The sequence below is a fragment of the Canis lupus genome, chromosome 23 (genome assembly GCF_011100685.1).
Source record: "Canis lupus familiaris isolate Mischka breed German Shepherd chromosome 23, alternate assembly UU_Cfam_GSD_1.0, whole genome shotgun sequence".
In the NCBI taxonomy this organism is placed as follows: Eukaryota; Metazoa; Chordata; class Mammalia; order Carnivora; family Canidae; genus Canis; species Canis lupus.
The window spans coordinates 27,957,496-27,977,865 of record NC_049244.1 but is presented as its reverse complement, the minus strand read 5'-3'; the positions used below and the strand labels follow the sequence as shown (position 1 = coordinate 27,977,865).

Here is a 20,370-nt window from a genome sequence, read left to right as displayed (position 1 = left end):
GCCTCTATTGACCACCTGTAAGATAGCATTTGCCTCAAAGGTTTGTTAAGAGGGTAGAATTAGCAAAGGTGTGTTAAAGACAGAACATGGGGCTTCGTTTGTAGTGGGTGCTGAAAGGCCCTATCTCTCCCTCACCATCTGCATCCAACAAATTCTCACCTTGTTCCCAGGGTTCCCGCCATCACCCTGGTACCCATCTTCTCCAAAACACTTCATATATATATTGCAGCATCTTCTTTCCACAATTGTGTCCTGAAAAAGAGAATTCAGGTAATATGGAGTTTTTTTCATCTGTATTAACCTATGTCACATTACACATTGAAGAGACAAAATTCCCCCTGGGTTTTTTAAATCATTAGAATGAATTGACCTAGTGAAGGATGGTGTTAAAAAGAAAAAAAATACTTACAAGTTGCTTCAGTAAAATGCTTGGGAGTGATTTCAGTGTGATGCTCAGAGGTTGATTATATATGAATCCTCTGCCAAATTCTAGTTCCTGGAGCTCTTCTAATTTATGCACACCTTCCAGGCCAACAAAGAGGAGCCCAGACAATCCTTCAAAATACCAGCAGGTAGGAGATTTACTTGCATGTCTTTTGACTGGTTTTTGTTCTGGCCCTAGATATTCATGCATCATTTCACTCTTCCTATATCCTTCACCTGTCTTGTCTCAAACTGCATTTCTGACCAATGAAATGTGAGCAGAAATAACATGTGTCACTCCCTGTGAGAAATTTTCAGAGCAGTGCATAATTTGCCCCATTTCCTGTCTCCTGCCACAGGAATAGACCCTCTTTCAGCCTGGGTCCTTGAGTGATGAGAATGAGACAAAAATGAACGGGTCATAAGGCATGATATAAATATATTCTTGCTAGTTTAAGCCACTGGGATTTGAAGGTTGTTTATTATTGCAGCATGAGCCCATCCTACTAATGAAGGCACTAAAAAATCATCTGGATTTGCCCATATAAACAGAAAACAAAATGGCAAGGACACTTTTCAAATTGGCTAGAAATCACTGTTCATAGAATTTAAGGACAAATATTCCCGTTACTATTTTGAAGAGTAAATTCACACACACATACATGCACACAACAGCTTTTTGCTATTATAAACAAGCTATTTAACAATCTTGTGGTTACAAGTTGTTTACGTATTCTTAATTATCGCTTAAAATAAATTTTTAGAAATGGAATGCTGATCTAGCACATAAGCAAAGTTTGCTATCTTTGGTCAAATATTTCAAATTCCCTTCCAGAAAATTTGCAACATTTTAAATTTCCTATGTGGTAAATCCAGTTTGGAGCAAGTTATCACAGCAAATATTCCAGCACACCATTAACCAACAGAAAGCATCATCTCAAGAGAAATATACTTAACATACTCTACAGAGAAGGGAGAAGGGTACAGGGAGCTTGAATTGCTGGTTGTTCACCATGAGTTTACTTTAGAGCTTTTATATGACACAAAATGGGAACAGAAGAGCAATCGTGCCCAACTGTACAGGTGGTACTGCCCAGGCACACCCAGCTGAGGGAGCTGGTAGGCCCTGACATCCACCCAGCACTCTACTTATCAAGCCAGGTGCCCAGGCAAAGGGTTGCATACACCCAGAGCATTGGCATCTTTTTATAATTTCACAAAGATGCCATATAGACTAGTAGCAGCCTTTGGGGGATGGAAAAAGCAGAAGAATTGGTGAGAAAAGGAGGAAGGAAGGGCAGTAGAAAAAGCAAAGACCAGCTTTAAGGGGATTCTAGAGTTTAGGAAAAAGAAACATATTGACCCCTTGGTAGCCTGCAAGAGCAAATGGCACCCATTCATCATGAAATAGGAGTTACACATTCAACCCTCAAAAGCAGATAGATGCCAGGCTTATAATTGGTCAGTCCTGTCTCAGTCAGAGTGGCCCTTGATCAGTGTTGGGGATGTGGGACCCTGGGTTCTCTCAGTCCTGAACAGCCCCTGATTATACAAGGAATCAGTCTTGTGAGCACTGAGCTCCAATTACCTGAGTTAGTCTATGGAAGGCTTAATGGAATCCAGTGCCACCTGGAAATCTGAAAGAGTATCCTGGTCCCTGTGGGAGGAGTAGTACACCCAAGGCAACCATGAGCACTTACCTTTGCTGCGGAGAAGCTCTGATGTTTCCTTCAGTCTCTGGAAATTATCATCTAGCCCATCTGTAAACACTAGAAGGACCTGTTGTTTATGAGAGAGAGAGGAGGGTGGTGGAGAGCAAGGATGGATGGGAAGAAGGGGATAGGGGCAAGATGAACACTGGAAGTCACATATTTTGTAAAAATGTGAGGATAAGCTTAGCTTTTGTGGTTGTATCTAGCCTTTCACCCTCTTTCATTTCACTCACTCATGTATTACTTTATTATACATTCACTTTTACTTCAACCTCCCTAAGATCCCACACCAAAAAAAGAATTTGAACCAGCTTAATGCATTCCCTTTATCAAAAACACCTTCCCAAAATAGTCTCACAATATTCACCTTTATCAATATTCACCTTTATCAATACCAACAAAACTTCAATACATTTCTATAATTAAAATGTGTTATCTTTACTCACAGAAAAATATAATTTAAAACTGAATTTCATAATTTAAGAAATAAATCCACTGAATGCATGATTGAGGGAAAAACTAAATGTCACTTTCAAAGTTTGGGGATATCATTTTCTAATAAACATCACATAAAATCTCTTCATCTCAGTAGGCTTTAGTGGGTTTATAGTTCTTGGGCACCAGGAAGGGAGGACCACTAACAAGCCATTAGCTAGGTACTAAAGACAGCTCAAAGTGCTGAATGGAACAATAACGGGCCCTACTCTACTTGGCAATCAATGACCATAAGGAGCTAATATCTTCCAAGTTGTCTTTGGAATGAATTTGCATTGTGGAAGAATCTGGATCTCTAAACTATGAGCAACTTGAAGACAGGGATTTATCCTTTTATCCCTACTGGCATTATTTAAGTACAGAGTCTCTAGGACTTAGTAAATATTTATTAATTGAATGAAAACATATCCCTCGTTGCTCTTTACTGAATAAGACTATGGTTTTCCACTAAGCAGACTCTCCAGTGAAGAATAGTTTATTGGCTTCAGTCACAAAAGCCTTATCCCTCCCACCATGGTAATTGGCCTCATATCATGGGTTCTCAGCATTTATTACCTTCACTTTAGCAGAAGAGAGATGGACAGTATGATCTCCCAGGGACTGCAAAAAATCCACATCCATATGGTTGTTCTTGGCAGTCTGATTAATTAAGAAGGTCTTAATAATCTCATCACTATACTTCTTAAAGCCTGAGTCAAACATAAGCTGGCCATTTGAACCAGGGACCAAGTAGCGGAACATGATGTTGAGGCCACCAGAACCACTACAGCTGATGTTGGAAAGCAGGGCCAACTGTTGCATCACCCCTGGCAGTAATCCTTGAAGCTTCTGCTGAACTTGCCTTGTGGAAGTGGAAATATCAATTCCTACAGACAAATCTATGTTGCATTCTTTGAAGATAAAAGAGAAGAAAATCAAATTAGTCATCTATAGATGCATGACCAAGCTCAGAAGATATCAGCCAACCCTCAAAGAAGAACCTCCAGCCAGCATGTAGAAATACAAGCTAAACAATGGTAGTGTTCATTTAATTTGGGGGGTGATTGTTATACAGCAAAGCTAACTGGTATATAGTGTTTCATACCTCCGTTCCTCTGCAGATCCTATTCCCTCTACCTGAGTGTCCTTTCCCATCTCTTCTATCCCAATATGGCTAACCCAATACATGTCCTTCAAGTTGTAGTTCCAGAGACCTCCCTCCCCCAATTCCTCAAATTGACTTATTAAATGCCCCTGCATATCTATGCTACTTTACTTGACCTTCTCTCCCACTAAACAAAGATTCTTTCATAGCAGGGATTATACCATTTTACCCAATGCCTAATACAGATAGATGCTCACTAAATGTTTGATAAACTGATAAAGAAGGGAATATAAGTGAGCTTTGAGTCTCTTTCAGGACATGCTGTACTATTTCCTTCTCCTCCAAAAGTTACTTTCTTCATTCACCACCCATGCATATACCTTATTTCAGAGAAGCATATTAGAAAAGATCAAGACTGACAACCACTCCCAATTTTCTGTTTCTTCTACCTTAAAATTTGTAAGCCTTCCTGGAAGAGTGTTGCAAAAATTTGAAAACCCATTGATCTTTCAGGGTATAGCCACCCACTCACAGACCATGCACAAAATTTCAATGAGGAAGCTAAAGTTGGTCACAGATGCACCTGAATTAGAATCTGGACAAATGACTTAAAATGTAATTTAACAATCATAAAAGGGCCACTATTATTAACTACTTCTGGACAACAAGCATAACTTGCAATTGTCCAGGGCAAGCCAAGAATATGGACATTTTTTCCTTAGCCAGTGCACACTGGAGTATTTGGCTCAGAATCAATAAAAATAATTATAGATTTTAGGGGACAAATTTGATGAAAATAAATAAATACTGGACCCTTTACCAGTGAAAATTGTTATAAACAATGTCTTAAAGATTCTCAGGGATCTGAGATCCAGGGTTAGTTAAGCCATGAGTTTTCCATCCCCTAAATAATACACTCTGTGCTGGCTGGCCAGATAGGTTTCCAGAATTGCCAAGACAGAAAATGTCTTCCTCCTCTCCTTTCATATAAAAATCTTGGTTTTGTGTTGACTTTTAAATCTCTAATTGAAATTCACCAAAATGGGTTTTCACAGATGTAAATCCCATTTCTACATCAGATTTAATTTCAGGAAAAAAAGAATTTCCTTTTTGCAGTATGGTATATTACCCCAATATTTTTAATTTACATTTTCCCAGGAACATTTTCAGCTGGCTTTATTCTGTAAATGCAAGAATATGCAAGCATTTCCCACCCCCACCCCCCCACCCCCAGAATATAGAGGATTGAATCTTACCAAGTTATTTCTAAGGTCTTTATGATTCAGCTTTTGATTCCAGAATTCTGGAATTAATTAGGTTCCAGCCATTACTGAGGTATCCAGCTAATTTTATCAAAAAGTCAAAAGACAAAGCTGAAGATGAATGTAAATCCTAATTTACTATGCGGTACAAAATAATCTGAAAAGAGAAGCTGGAATCCTATGCCTCTTTTCCTGCCCAGGATAATAGCCAAGTACATATAAACACACAAACAAAAGTGTACTTTGACTCCTGAAAAATCTGAACTGCTTAATGCAGGACATCCCACAATCCATGCTTATTTAAAAAATAATTTCACACATCCACTCTTTTCAATTGATTTCTGAATTCACCAAGGGCATGGTAAAGTGTTATCCTTTACACAGTATAAACAAAAATATTAATTTAATACTCCAGAAAATTGGCTCCAGATTTCAACACCAAACTTCTGGAAAGTTCAAACCCTGACTCCCATTATTTCCCCTCTGTATTTCTTAGCCTCTCTCTTGCCTTTCCCATCTGGGAATTAAGTATCATAGTAATAGTATCTGCTTCACATGAGGTTTACATAGGAATGTTGGGCTTTAAGGGTTTCATTATATACCCCTTTATATTATTTCATACTACACTATGGTTTATTATACGTTACTACACTTTATTATGTATTATTATACTATATTAACCACTCCATGCCATTCCATGGCATTCTATACTATATCACACTATATTATACTCTTCTATACTATACTACTCTTCATTATGCCTTCCAATATCATACTATACTGCACTATACTATGCTACACTACACTGCACTACACACTATACTACATTACCCTCCTACTTGAAGTGTAATTTGAGGACCAGCAGGATCATCATCACCTGGGAGCTTGTTAGAAATGCAGAATCTCACCATGACCTACTGAATCAGAATCTGTATTTCAATAAGATCTCCAGATGATTCAAATGCATATTAAAGTTTGAGAGGCCCTCTTATGCTCTACCATACTATACCAAAAAGCAATATTGAACAGTATCTAGTACACAGACTCTAGAACCAGATTGCCTCAAGTTTAAATATCAGCTGGGCTATTTACTTGGGCCAAATAACCTGATTTTCTTGTGACTTAGTTTCCCCAACTGTGAAATAATATCTATTTTATGTGAAGATTAAATGTTTTAACATGTGGAACCCTTGCAATAGCCCCTGGCACAAAAAAATGACCATCTAATGGTTAGCCATTCTGATTATAATGTGATTGTGTTGGAGAATCTCACTCCCTCTGGGTAGGAAGGAATACTATCCATGAAGATATTCTCTGGATCACTTGTACATTGTAAGGTAAGTCTTGGGGGAAGAGAAGATCCAGACTTCTGGGAGGAGGAACACCTGTCTCTGGAACTTACTTCAGGATAAAAACTTGAGGAGTTAAAATGGGGTTGAGGATGACCTCAGCCATATGAAAGCTTCCCGGCAACAAATTAGAGAGGCCTCTGTACAAAGCCGCATAGAGGAAATTGTTTTCTAGTTCATAAGAGCACCTATGTAACTGATCATTATTCTGTTTTGAATTCCCTTTTGGTATGCCCAAACCTTCAATAAATTGTGTTTACCTATTCCAGTCTGGTTCTTCTATCTACAAGGAATAAACCTAAGAGTTGTAAGGACTTTCTAGAGATAGAGTTCTGAGAAAGTTCAGGCCACTGGAGTCCAAAGTAGTAACAGTCATGAGAATGATTAGAAGAATCCCCGGGGGAAGGTGAACCACAGCATCCGGTGTTCAGGCCCACTGTCCTCCCTTCGGGATGACCTTCACTCCCACCTCCAGCTAGAAAGATCAGTTGCATTTTATTAACAGAAATAACATCATCTCTGACACTTAAAACAGGCTCATGGATCAAATAACAAACCCTCACGCACCTTGTGGAATGCAGACCTTAAGAAGAATTTTCTTCTCCAAGTTCTGCAGGGACTCGAAATTCTCTTCATAGTACACTTTCTGCACATCATCAGTAATCTGCAAAAGCTGAGCACTTTTGGCTTCTCCCACCCCAATGGCAAAAATAACGATGTTCCTGTCCCTGAGAGCCTTGGCTGGTATGGCTACGTCATCCTGTGCAACCCCATCAGTGATCACAATCAAATACTGATGAACATTGGGTCTCCCTCCTCTTGAACTGTCAAAAAAAGGCAGAGTAAAAGTCAGGGCTTTCCCAGTACGAGTGCCATCATTCATTTGCACAACTTTTGAGATGGCTCTGTGGATGTCTGCCTTTGAGGAGTATTGGTTGAGCCTGAATTCTTCCTGGGGGGATGAGCTGAACTGCAAAAGGCCAATCTGAATTTCATCAGCACCAATATTAGCTTGGTTCACCATCCTCTTCACGAATCCCTTCATCTTCTCAAAGTCATTTGGGGAGATGGATTCTGAACCGTCTATCAGGAAGATAATATCAGCTTGCCTATTCTTACAGGCTGGGGACAAAAAAGGAGAAAGTAACATTCACTCAGAGCCTGAAACCAATTAATTCTGAGTCCCCAGGGACAGTCTGGGGTGACATACATGCAACACAAAAATATTTTTACAGAGGGTGGACGAGAAAGTCAAAGAAATAAATTTTCTGTGACTCAGCACAAATGAGACAGACACAGCTGTATGATAAAGATAAAATCTAACCAGCTAGCTTCATTCCAGGTCATGGTCACTCTGTGACCAAAATTCACTTTTGGACTCCAAGAAGTCAATACTTTGAGAATGAAGCCTATTTCATTAGATTAGATACATACACTTGGAGGGACAGAGAGACTAAAGAAACAACTTACTCTCTGAAGAGCAGATGTCCTGAACCACATCTCTTTGGATGACCTTCAAGGAATCAAACTCAGGTGTGAAAAAGGTCTTATCTTTAGCTATCTCCTTGAGCTCCATAACATTAGCATTCTTGACTCCAATAGCATAAATGATGACTCCTTCTCCCCTCAGTGCCTCTGCAGGCTCAGCCACTGGATCTTCAGATTTACCGTCAGTGATGATTATGAGATACCAAGGCACATTGCTGCGAGCAGTATCCACAAAGACCTGAGCCATCCTGCTCAAGGCCTCACCAGTCATGGTGCCACCTTTCCTCTGCTGGATGTCATCAATGGCTGCTTTCAGCTCTGCCATACTGGAATACTGGCTAAGGGCAAATTGAATATTAATTCCATCTGAGTACTGAACGACTCCAAACTGTACTCTGTCGGGCCCAATTTGGAACCTCTTTATTGCCTCATTCATGAACACCTTCATTTCGAGAAAATTGGCATCTTTGATGCTGCTAGACCCATCGATGAGGAAGTAAATGTCGGCCCTCTGAATGTGCACACAGTCTAGGCAATAAGAAGAAGGAGTGACCCATTAGAATGGAGTGTGAGATAGTGTGTAGCCAAAGCCTTTAATCCTGATCCCCACCCGTACACCCTTAGTTCTCATCATTCCCTCGGGAGGCAACAGCTTTCTACTGAAAGCACCTGTGACTCTGCCTAGGGATATTGTTTGACCAGAAGCATGATCAGCCACACAGCAGACAGGCCACAATGCCTGGGAGTGAGTTTGGAAGCAGCCACCAAGCAATGATTGACAGGGGAGTAGTGGATACATACCCAGCTCCCTTGCCCGTTGGGTGGGACAGCTCTGAGGGGAACTCAACACAGTTTCCCTGAGTCCCCAGCAAAACTGAGCCCCAGCTGCCTACAGCAATTACCTGCTCACTAATTCAGCCTCTGTTGGCTGCCTTCCTTCCTTTTCTCAAATCTCTACACCCCTACCAGTATCCCCTGGGGACTCCTCCCGGATAAATCACTTGCATCCATATCCTGGTCTCAGTCTGTTTCTGGGTGAACCCTGCTGGAGACATGAAGTAAGTAGTACCTGACATTTTCCAAATGGGACAAGCTAAAGTAAAATATCAGGACATATTTGGAGCTAGGAACTGTCTCGGTATCCAATATTCCTGTTTCCCATGCAAGTCAGACTTCCTAAAATATAAGCAAAAGAGTACGCTTTCTGAAACGTCATTAATTTAGTATAAAACTTTCTGTTTAAAATGAACCATACTTAAATGAATCACTTTGTATTAAGGCTTAGACTCCAAAGGGCAAAATGGATCTACATTTACATCCTTTCTCAACTACTTAGTATCCAGGCTTGCCCCTTTGCATCTCAATTTCCTAATCTATCAAATGGCAATCTTCACACCTATTCAGTAAGATTATAGTGAGGACTAAATAAGATCATAGAAAAATAGAAGAGCTGAGTATTAAAAATTAATGATTAAGATCACCCACTGCCACATAGCAGATTCCTAAAAAAAAAAAAAAAAAAATGACGTATAATTTTCTCCTTGCACCCCTCAGAAAATGTGGTCCAGCCTTATGTTTCTAATCTCTAGACTCCTCATCCCAGGGAGAATGGAGAGCCTTTTCGTGTTTTCTGGCTGAAAGGAAGTGGTCTGAGGAGGCAGATGGGCTCCCTTGCTCAGGCCTTTCATTTGGGAGAACCTTGGTCCATGTGATATGTGGGACATAGTTATATTTTAAAAAAGTATTTTTTTTCTGAATGAAATTCTATTGTAACCAGGCATCCTGCATTGTATCTGGCAATCCTATACTGGCAGGGCAGGCACGGGAAGGAGGTGTGACTTGGAAGAGTGTGGAGAATAGTTATCCATCTCTCTGGTAAAGTGTTTATTGAATACTTGGAGACTCAAGGAGAAGTTATAGAAAAAGAAGGCAGAAATTCAGATCTTGCCGGAAGCCAGCACCCACTGATGACAGGTAGATGGCTGGCCTGAGTCTGAGAAAAAGACTTTTGGGCAGGAAGAGGCATCTCTGGAGCCAGTTCCATGCAGCAGTGGTCCAAAGTGGCTCCTCTGCAGCCCAGGGCCTTTGCAATGTCCAAAGGATCCTAGAGCCCTAAAGACTCTCTGGCAATATACATTCAGGACAATCTTGGCAGATGGAAGTTTGAGGCAGAAGGGAACAGAGAGAATAATTTTTATAGTCTGGATGCTGCTATGCATCCATATCTATTACACACACAAAGTGCTTAGCAGAGTATGTGACACGTAGCTGATGACCAATAAATGGTAGATATTATGATCTTGTAGTCATCCAGGACAAATTTCTGATAAAACTGCCCCAACTTCCTTTTACCTCTAACCACTCTAGACTTGGAGTTGATTTTCCTGATTCCAGGTTTCTTTTTAGCGGCTATGTAGTCTGGGAACAAAACCAACTCTCAGCCCTTGTCTGTGAATTAGAAGAAGAGAAAAGGAGACTTCTCTTTCCTTCCTCCCTACAGATTATAGGTAGGGGGTGCACAATGAAATGAAATTCGTATTTAATGATTTTGTTTCTCATTCCTAGGACGGAGAAAGGGACAAAAAAATACAGGCCAAAACAAAAGATGGGAATTAATTTAAATATTTTAAATCTCTAGACCTCAGCACAAATAATGAAGAAATTGCAAGATTGTTTAATGATTGTTTAAAAAAAAAAAAGGCTCAGTGATTTTCCCCTGAAGACATAATCACAGCCTTTTGAATTTTAAGCTAATTATCTACATTTCAAGTAGTCAACTTCTTTCTATTATTCTGATTTGAATCTCAGAAATATTAGCACGGGTGGACAAAAATAGACATATGAACAGACAGACACAAAGATACTTATGATAGCCAGTAAGTGGAAAATTATGGATTTAAAATTCAGGCAGTTTGACTCAAGATGCATATACTTAACTGCTATGTTTTCTCTGGTATTTTTTTGAAACCGAATACACAGTAGGAGCTCTCCTAATCAACTTCCTCTTAAGTGGCTCACCAGATAATTGACTTTCTCCCCTCACATCAATAACACATGAGTGATGTTCCCACAATACGCTGAGTGCCCTCCCCCTGGAAGACCCCAAGGGCAACACTACACAGTTCTGCTTCACTCAGTGAAAGATGTGAAAATTAATAAAGGGAAACCTCTCTAAAATGGAGACAGGAGAACAGAAAGAAAAATTCTCATGCCCTACCACTTGTCCATGTCAGGCCCCAACAGAAGAATCCTCAGCAGAAAAGAATCAATTATAGCCCCAATAGGAAAAAAAAAATGAATAATGCATCTCCTACAAGAAATCAACTACCCCAGCAATTCAGCCAATGAGAAACCACCATCGCTCTGTAACTCTTGAATTTTTCCAATGGACTTTCATTCAAAATAATCCCTCCCAATTTCTTCCTTCTCAATAAAATAATATTCCTCTCCTTTGTTTGTTGAGCTTGCCTACTGTTGTTGCTATAGCTTGCCTATCTGAATTGCAGTTCTCTGCTATTTCCAAATACACCCATTTTTACTGGTAAAATAACTGACTTTAATTGTAAGGTCAACAAAGAGTAAGTCTAACCAAGAGCAACATAGGTTTGTCCTCAGCCTATTTATGGTAGTTTTGTTACTACAATTATACAATAAATCAAATATTGTGCAAATCAATAGGATATGAGTGTGAATAAAAGGGGTTTATTATGTCTATGAAATCAAAGTAACTCCTTAGAAAAGACCCAATAAAGGTAAATTGTTTTAAAGGAAACTGTTAGTGTATCAGATAGCACTACAAAAATTGAATTTTTGAGACCATAAAAATAAGGATTCCATACGAAGATTGTTTCAAAAATAGCTGTCTTCTTTTTCTTTCTTTCTTTTTTTTTTTTAGATTTTATTTATTTATTCATGAGAGACAGAGAGAGAGGCAGAAACATAGGCAGAGAGAGAAGCAGGCACCCTGCAGGGAGCCTGATGCAGGACTCGATCCCAGGACCCCGGAATCATGACCTGAGCCAAAGGTCAACCACTGAGCCACCCAGGCACCCCTCAAAAGTGGCTAAGTTTTCTTCCCATTTTAAAGAAACTGAAGCTAGAAATTCTAGAAACTATACTATTGGATGATTGATGAAGAAAATATACAGAACTCCAATCAGCAGGGCTCATATTCAAAAAAGCCTTGGCTCTACACAAAAGATTAGCAAATTAATGTTCATTTATATTTGGAGTAAAAAAATTTTTTTATTGATGTTTGATTTGCCAACACATAGTATAACACCCAATGCTCATCCCATCGACTGCCTTCCTCAGTGCCCATCACCCAGTTACCCCATCCCCCTGCCCGCCTCCCCTTCCACTACCCTTTGCTTGTTCCCAGAGTTAGGAGTCTCTCAAGTTTTGTTACCCTCTCTAATTTTTCTCACTCATTTTCCCTCCTTTCCCTTATAATCCCTTCCACTATTTCTTATGCTGAGTGAAGTAAGTCAATTGGAGAAGGACAGTCATCATATGGTTTCACTCATACAGGGAATATAAGAAATATAAGAAGTCAAAATTTTTAATTTCAGGAATGTTTTTATCTTTTTAGAAGTCATTTTCTACTCAAGGAGCTTCAGATTTAGTAAATCCATACTAGATCCCTAGATTTGCTTCTACAGCAAATATACATATATTTTCATGAAATTGAGAAAAAGAATGAGGAAAAGGAATCAAAACAAAACAAAGATTTTATAACTATTCTGTTCCTGTTTTTAAATCAGTTGACTCCAAAATCTTTCCTTGGTTGAGGAGTATAGGAGGTGGGTATATGGAACAAGTAAAGTAAAGATTTTTTTTAAAAAGATCAAATTTGGAAAAGGTCCACCTACCTTCTTGCGGGGCCTGGCCCATCCCAGAAATGGAAACACTTGTGTCCACAGTCTCAGGGCAGAGTTGGTTCTTAATCTTGCTTCCCACAACAGAGAGTTGTAGAAAGGACTCCAGTGAGATGACATGCTTCCAAGGAGGATATGATGCTATATTTTCCAGGTCTTTACTCTCTGAGGCACGGTGGGTGCCTACCGCATAGATGGTAACCCCTGCCCTACGGAGGAGAGAAGCTGGCTCAGACAACTGGTCTTGGGAGAAACCTTCTGTGATGACCACGGCCATCTGCAGCACACCCTGCTTGGATCGGCTGCCCCTCTCCTCAACAAAAACCTCATTTCTCAGGAAATCCAAGGCAGCACCAGTCTTGGTCCTTCCACTTCTTCTCCGGTAGGTTAATTTGTCCAAATGCTCCAACATTTTGGCTGGGGTCTGAAATGTGTCCAGGGAAAACTCCAGTCGTGGTTCCTCACTGTAAAAGACCAAGCCAATTCTCACACCATCAGGATGAACATTTAGAGAGCTGACGGTGGTCTTTAAGAAGTCGATAACTTGTTGGAAATTCCATTGCTTGTCCCTGCTGAATTCCTCAACAAGGAAGACTAAATCAGCTGGGATGGCCATTGGACATGCTATAAACAAAAACAGAAAGAAGGGCTAAGCATGAGAACAGAATAATAAAGACAATATTCCTTTTGTATTATGCTATATTTTCACTAATGTATTATGTTATATTTTTATATAGTGTACTAATATATTTCATATTACAAGTTCTAATAAATATGTTATACTAACTTATATTAATGAGTTTTTAAATTTAGTGGAAGCCTTTATGACCGGTATTTGGCATGATGGTCAAAGATCACAGGTTTCATATTTATCACAAAATTTTTCACTGGAAAGAGTATTTACATCACTTGCAAAATATGTAAACATATGAATATCCACAAGAAAGTGCTTTCAGATCATTTTTTCAATTCATCAAAGTCCATTAGAAGCATCTGAGTCTGGCTCGACTAGGTTTTGTTCTTAATTTTTCTAGATTCAGGAAACATTGAGTCAAATTCTCTATTATAGGCCTAACATATCCTTGGTTTAATAATGTTTCCTCTTGATAAAGATGCAAATAAGAAATTGTGACTATTAACTTGTGCATCTTTCTCTGATAAATCTCATGTCACTTCAACAGAGGCAACATGAGATGTTGCAAGGTCCTGTGAAAAAAATCTTTGCCCACAAATTGGGATAACTGGCTTTTTAATTCTCCTATAAAAGAACCTTGGCTTGAACCTGCCTCAAATGGGAGAATAGAGCTATCACTGCATGAACTCCCTTCCAAGTTTAGGGCAGTGCTTAACATAGAGAAACCCACTGAGTCCACATACCAGAGAGGTCCAAATCTCTTTTGACACATGAAAACAGAAATCTCCCTAGTGCAGACCCAAACATGCAGAAGGCTAAAGCCAAGGTATCAACAGCTGAGTCCTGTCAAATAAAGTTTAGAGAGGCAACAGAATCACCTTATGACTTATCTTTGGACTCTCGATGTCCTGTAATTTCTTATAAAGAACCAAAAACAATCCTAGTTTTAAAAAGAGTGTTGCCTCTGATTTTGCCAAGTCTAAAACACTTCCTATAGAAACTCCAAGAATCTCCGACTTCTTGCTTCCTTCACCTGCTTATACCACATGTTATTACAGTTGACCCTTGATCAACATGGGTTTGCCCTGCGCTGGTCCTCTTACATACGTGAATTTTCTTTCTTTTTAAGAGCTAACACCAAAAACCACAGGCATTTATTTACAGCTGCCCACCCAAGTCTCTATAAGACACAATAAAAGGTACCTGCTAGCCTCTGAGTATGAGGGAGGCCCACCCAGGCTACCAGGGGCCCTGGGACTGGGCAGGGCTGCAGGTTGCCCTGTGAGTCCATGGGGTGGTTGGGTAAAGTGCCAGGTGTGGGGCAGGAGCTGGGCTGAAGCAGAGAAACATGTTCAGAGGGCAGAGATGGCACTGCACAGGAACCCATGAGCCCCTGGTACACCAACACACTCCCACTTGGTTGTCCACTCACTGGGGTCTCTGACAGGCCCATTTCCATGGTAGTGCCCTTGCCCCTCAGAGGCCAGTGCACTCACAGGTGGCCACATTTCCAGTAAATATATGTACAGTACTATAAATATATTTTCTCATCTGTATGATTTTTTAACATTTTTTTCCTCTCTAGCTAACTTTATTGAAGAATAGAGTATATGATACATATAACACAAAAAATTGTTAATTCACTGTTTAGGCTATCTGTAAGTTTTCTGGTCAACAGGAGGCTATTACTAGTTAAGTTTTGGGGAGCCAAAATTCATATGGAGTTTTTCAACTGTGGGGGCTGGGGTAAGTGCCCCTAACCCCTGAGTTGTTCAAGGATCAACTGTATTCTCCTTACAAGTTGTCTTTAGGGTTCATCCCCTTTCCTCACTATCAGAGCCACCATTGGTCTAGACCCAGGCATCCTTCCAATGGGAATAGGTTACGGTTCAGCCTTAAAATCCTTCTCAGTCTGAGGTGTCATGTAGAATTCAGCCTGCCCCGGAAGCCTTCCTTAAAGACCACTTTAGTGATGTCATTTTTTCCTGCTTAAAAGCCTATAGTTACTTCCCAGTGCCTTTGGGATCCTGGGATTCATCCTACCTCGTCTGATCTCATCTCTTACTACCTCCAAACCCTCTCCCTCCTCCAATTGGCTCCATTTTGTCACTTTATTCCATATTTATCCAGCCCATTCCCACTTCCACACCCTTTCTCATGCTCTTCCTCTTACCAAGAGCAGCCTCTTCCGTTTTCCCTATATATTAAGATCATACCCATTATTGAGCGGAGGGGCCAACACAATTCCTTCTGGGTCAAATTCTCCATTACACTTTCCTTCTAGTCTACTTCTACTTAATGTAGTGTCTGTAAGATGCCTCTTAGTTCCTTAGGATCTCTGCTTGGATTTTCCTCATCTTGTCTCACATGTGTATGTCTCTTTTGACTATAAAATTCCAAGGACTTTCAAGCTCTACATGTTGAGAGGTCTGGGCAGAGCTATAATAGTTCAGAGAAAGGAGGGATATATCACTTCTGTTGTGAGGATCAACCATAAGCACTGTCAAGAGGATAACTTAACAACTGAAGGACAAAGTTTTACCTGTAGCCATTCCAGGCTAATAGTACAGTGTATTCAAGGGCAGGACAGTGGTAGGAAAGCATGACACATATATAGCAAATGCTGAGTAGTTCAGCTTGGCTAATAGTTAGAATGTATAAAAGGACTTATAGAAGATAAGGCTCAATGGTTCTCATCCCCAGGGGACATTTTGAAATATATGGCAGTGTTTTGAATTGTCATGGGGGATGCCACTGTCAGAAACCAGGAATGCCAGACCCTGACAATGCACTGTACAATCCTACACTACAAATCATCTTACTCAAAATGTTAATAGCACCTCCCTTAAGCATTTTGAACACCAGCTTCTCTGGGGAGAAGCCTGAATACCCCTTCTCCTGGAGAAGGCATATGGTAACTTGAATTATTGCTCAGAAACATTCACTCCCTACATCTCACTTCCATGGGAGGACTATACTTTCTTACTCCATTGATGATGACATGACTATATGACTTACTTGGCCAATGGGATGTTAGCAGATGATGAAGGAGAGGCCTTAAAAGTGCTTATGTAATTAGATTTTCTCTCTTGCACCTCTGCAATTCCCATGGGGATATGTATAATGTGCCCAGACTAGCCTAATAATCCCAGGAGGAAGATAAGCGCTATGGAGCAGAGCAAAATGTAGATCAACCAACCTTTAGCCAAAGCTCAAATCTGTGGATAAGCCAAGGCAAGATCAGCAAAACCATTCCATTGAGCCCAAAAAGATCAGCTGATTCCAGCAGATCAGTGAAAATAAATGATTCTTTTCAGCCCCTGACTTTTCAGATGGTTTCTTATGCAGCATCACTGTGACCATAGTTAATTAATATAATGTGTGTGCTTGAGGAAGCCCAATTTTGCCTCTTCTTCCCCATCCACTGGTGCTAGTATCTCATTATCGAGAAATCCAGAATGCCCCCCTTCTCAGCTTTTTCTCCAGAGTTTCTGAGGCCTCTCAGTGGCTCACACACGTAGGCACCAAACCTTACCTACTCGAGTCTCCTTCTCAGACGCAATCCCGAATTGAGGCTTCCCAGTCCCTTGGATAACCACACTCACATCCTGCATCAACTGTCTGACTCCATCTTCTCCTTGCATCTCGTATATAAGGGGTGGAGTTGCCATCCCCTCCAGTTCTTTCCTGTCAAAGTCCTGTACACCCACAGACATGACTTTCACTCCTTTCTCCCTCAGTGTTTGTGCAGCATCCCAGACCTCATCTTCAGATTTGCCTGAGGTCATGACCACTGCATATTGGGGAATGCCCTGGAGAAACCGGCTTCCTGCTGCCTCCTGGAAGAAGGTCTGATGAAGGTATCGCAGAGCTTTGCCCGTCCTCCTGGAGCCACCCCGGAGCAAAAAGTGCTCACGGATGTGAGCAATCATCTCATCCCGGGTATGGTAGGTATTGAGCAAAAATTCAGTATGACCTTGACCACCATACTGAGCCAGACCAATCTGGTACTTGTCCCTGCCAACATCCAGCAGGCCAACCACTCTGGAGATGAAATTCTGCATCCACTGGAAACTGGCCTGTGATGTATTCTGTGAGGTGTCAGCAAGAAAGACCACATCTGCATAAGCTTGAGTGAATTCTGGAATCAAAGAGAGGAGAAAGAAGGAAAAGACATAGAGGAGAAAGTAAATCAAATCAAGATCTCATGGGATGCCTGGGTGGCTCAGTGGTTTAGCACCTCCCTTCAGCCCAGGGCATAATCCTGGAGAGCAAGTCCCTCATCGGACTCCCTGCATGGAGCCTGCTTCTCCCTCTGCCTATGTCTCTGCCTCTCTCTGTGTGGGTCTCTAATAAATAAATAAATTTTAAAAAATCAAGATCTCATGGATACAGAAGAGAGAGAGGTACTATATTTATATAATGGTGTCCATTTTGTATTTCCACCTCCTATCACAAGACTCTCTCCCCCTTACATCCTACTGCTTTTGTTGTCTGCCTTATTAGACTAAAGCAACTCTTGCCTATTCTTCTTCCACCAATGGAAGAGGCAAGGAAAATGGACATATATGGAGCAGTTATTTTGTGCTAGTAATTTTTATACACATTATCTGACTTAAACCCCATAAAGTATCCTACTAGGCAAGTGCTATTATCTTCATTGTACAGATAAGAACATTAATGTGAAGGAATGAAGCTGCTTGTCCATGCTCACATAACTAAACAGTGGCACAAGCAGGATAAAAAACATAGATCTTCTGGTCTTCATTTGAACAACATGGCAGGATGTCCCACAAGAAGTATTCATTCTTCAACTCCCAGCACCAATGTTCCTTCACCTAGGAAGTCCCCTCAGGTTCTCCAGTGATGGCAACCAGCTCCTTCTCCTGCCTTCCTACTACACTCAGTGCATTCTGGCTCATTAATAATTAGGTGCTCTGATTGGAAATGTAGGGTTTTGATGAAGCTTCTTACCTTTTATCTTACCCTCTACTGCTGAGCACAGAGTCTGAAGAATGCCTCCTGAGAAATCCTGAAGGATGTTGAAGTTTTCGATGTTGAAGAGAAACTTCTCAAATGGCTCGCTGGCTATTTTTTGCAGTTCCTGGACATCCTGGACATTGACCCCTACTACATACACAACAACTCCATCTTCTTTTAACTTGTTGGCTGCCTCCTGAACTTCATCATTTGACTCCCCATCTGTCACCAGGATAACTATCTGAGGAACACTGTCCTTGGCCCGGCTGCCAGCTGCCTCTGTCAAGTAGTGCATCCTGATAAACTCCAGGGCACTCCCTGTGTTTGTGTCTCCTGTACGGTAGGGAAGATTCTGAATCTGCTCCAGGACCACACTCTTCAGAGGGTACTGGTTCAGCTGAAAGGCTGGGTAGATGTTGTCATTATACTGAGCAAGTCCCACTCGGACCTGGTCACTGCTGATGTCAAGCCCCAAGATGACAGAGTAAAGGAAGTTCTTCACTTTCTGGAAGTTCTGGGGCCCAATGCTGGTTGAGCTATCTACTAGGAAGACAATGTCTGCCAGAGCTGCCTCTCTGCAAGCTGCAAGAAAAAGAACAAAAGGCATGGAGTCTGTGGGTCTCACTCAAAATGCTGAGAACCAATGGAGCTGAATGGTGTACAGAAAGGAGAGCAGTGCCAGTTAGACTATACTCTGTGGACTATACACCCTAAATGACAGTGCTCAGAGGAGTGACAACCTCCCTGTGCTTTTTCTTCCCTCTATTCCATCATCTGAGGCTTCTGTCCTGTTCTATTGATACTTCCGATCTTGAAACCCGTTTGGACAATCCCTTCAATCTCATTAAGAAAAACCCTTCTATAAATGTAGCAGCATTCTTAGAAAGGGGTTGTCCTCTTTCTAGTGCTAATAAACTTCATCTCTATAAGTGTGCTGGTACCAACAAGTCATAAAGCTGGAATATATCCTGTATTCCATGATACATGTCATAGTAGCTCCATCATTTAGGAGCCCTGTGACCTATTTATCACTCATCTTTTTGGGACTCAATTTTCTTCTTTGCAGCACTGAAATTTTATACCATCACTCACACTCTCAAGAGTAGTTTTGAGGATAAAATAAGATAGTCTACTGTAGACTCTCCCCAGGTCCTTTTGAATTCCTTATTACCATTTCTGTACACTGTTCCTTGGAGGACTTCTCTTCAGCTACTGGAGCTGCTTTGCCCACAATTTATGAAAGCCTAGCTGCCAGCATAATTTATATTCCTGAGTTCTCCTGTAGGATAATGCTAAAACTACCCTCTGTGGAACTTTTGCCTAAGATTTCATTCTTCCTTTCTTTCCTCTACCTCTCCGTCCTGTATCCCCCACATCTTTACCAACCCATTGGGAGCTCTTCCATAATAAATAATGTATATCCAAATCCTTGCCTCAAGCTCTGCTTCTGAGGGACACAATCTACAACACCTGGCCTATTAGAATGGATCTGCTCTTAAAAACCTGGGATCAAATCCAGTTATATTACCTTTGACCTGTTTCCTCGCTTGAAAAATGTAAATAATAATGCCAGTTGCCTTAGATATCTATATAAAAGTAAATAATAATTACCCTGTGCATCACACACATCCCCATGAGTCTAACAAAGAATTGCCTTATGTATGTATCTACCAGTCAGATGGGCAATTTAAGCAAGTTTGGCAAACTATATATTACCAAGCATATGGTAGTTAATATTACTAAGTATATAAACCTTTTGTGTAAACCCTGAAGTGACACACAAAAGCAAGGTATATAATTTGGTTGTACAGATGCGATACCACCACCAAACTGCTGCAGCATCAAATGGGTGAAAAGTTTTAGCACTTCTTCCAATTTACCTACCTTATGTAGAAATACCAAAATAATGAATAAGTTATTATTTGCTCTATTTTCTTGAGCATTTTGATGAAAACCACTACGAAGCTCCTCTTTCTCAGCTCAAAGTTTTTTCTCATAGAATTAAGTAATTAACTCATTAAGGATTTCTGTAAGTCTCTGCCCCATCACCACCAACAGAAGTACAA

General features: G+C 40.6%; 1 protein-coding gene across 1 annotated transcript in view; it reads right to left on the bottom strand.

Annotated features, from left to right (window-relative positions):
- Positions 1 to 20,370, bottom strand: part of LOC610614 (collagen alpha-4(VI) chain-like) — a 108,336-nt gene that overhangs the window by 66,168 nt on the left and 21,798 nt on the right. The window contains exons 4-12 of the mRNA XM_038570811.1: positions 18,299 to 18,886; positions 16,860 to 17,465; positions 12,685 to 13,314; positions 7,796 to 8,341; positions 6,893 to 7,447; positions 3,186 to 3,520; positions 2,124 to 2,202; positions 410 to 555; positions 160 to 252 (exon numbers count right to left, since the gene is read on the bottom strand). Coding sequence (XP_038426739.1) covers positions 160 to 252; positions 410 to 555; positions 2,124 to 2,202; positions 3,186 to 3,520; positions 6,893 to 7,447; positions 7,796 to 8,341; positions 12,685 to 13,314; positions 16,860 to 17,465; positions 18,299 to 18,886 — 3,578 coding nt within the window. The remainder of the gene's footprint in view (positions 1 to 159; positions 253 to 409; positions 556 to 2,123; positions 2,203 to 3,185; positions 3,521 to 6,892; positions 7,448 to 7,795; positions 8,342 to 12,684; positions 13,315 to 16,859; positions 17,466 to 18,298; positions 18,887 to 20,370) is intronic.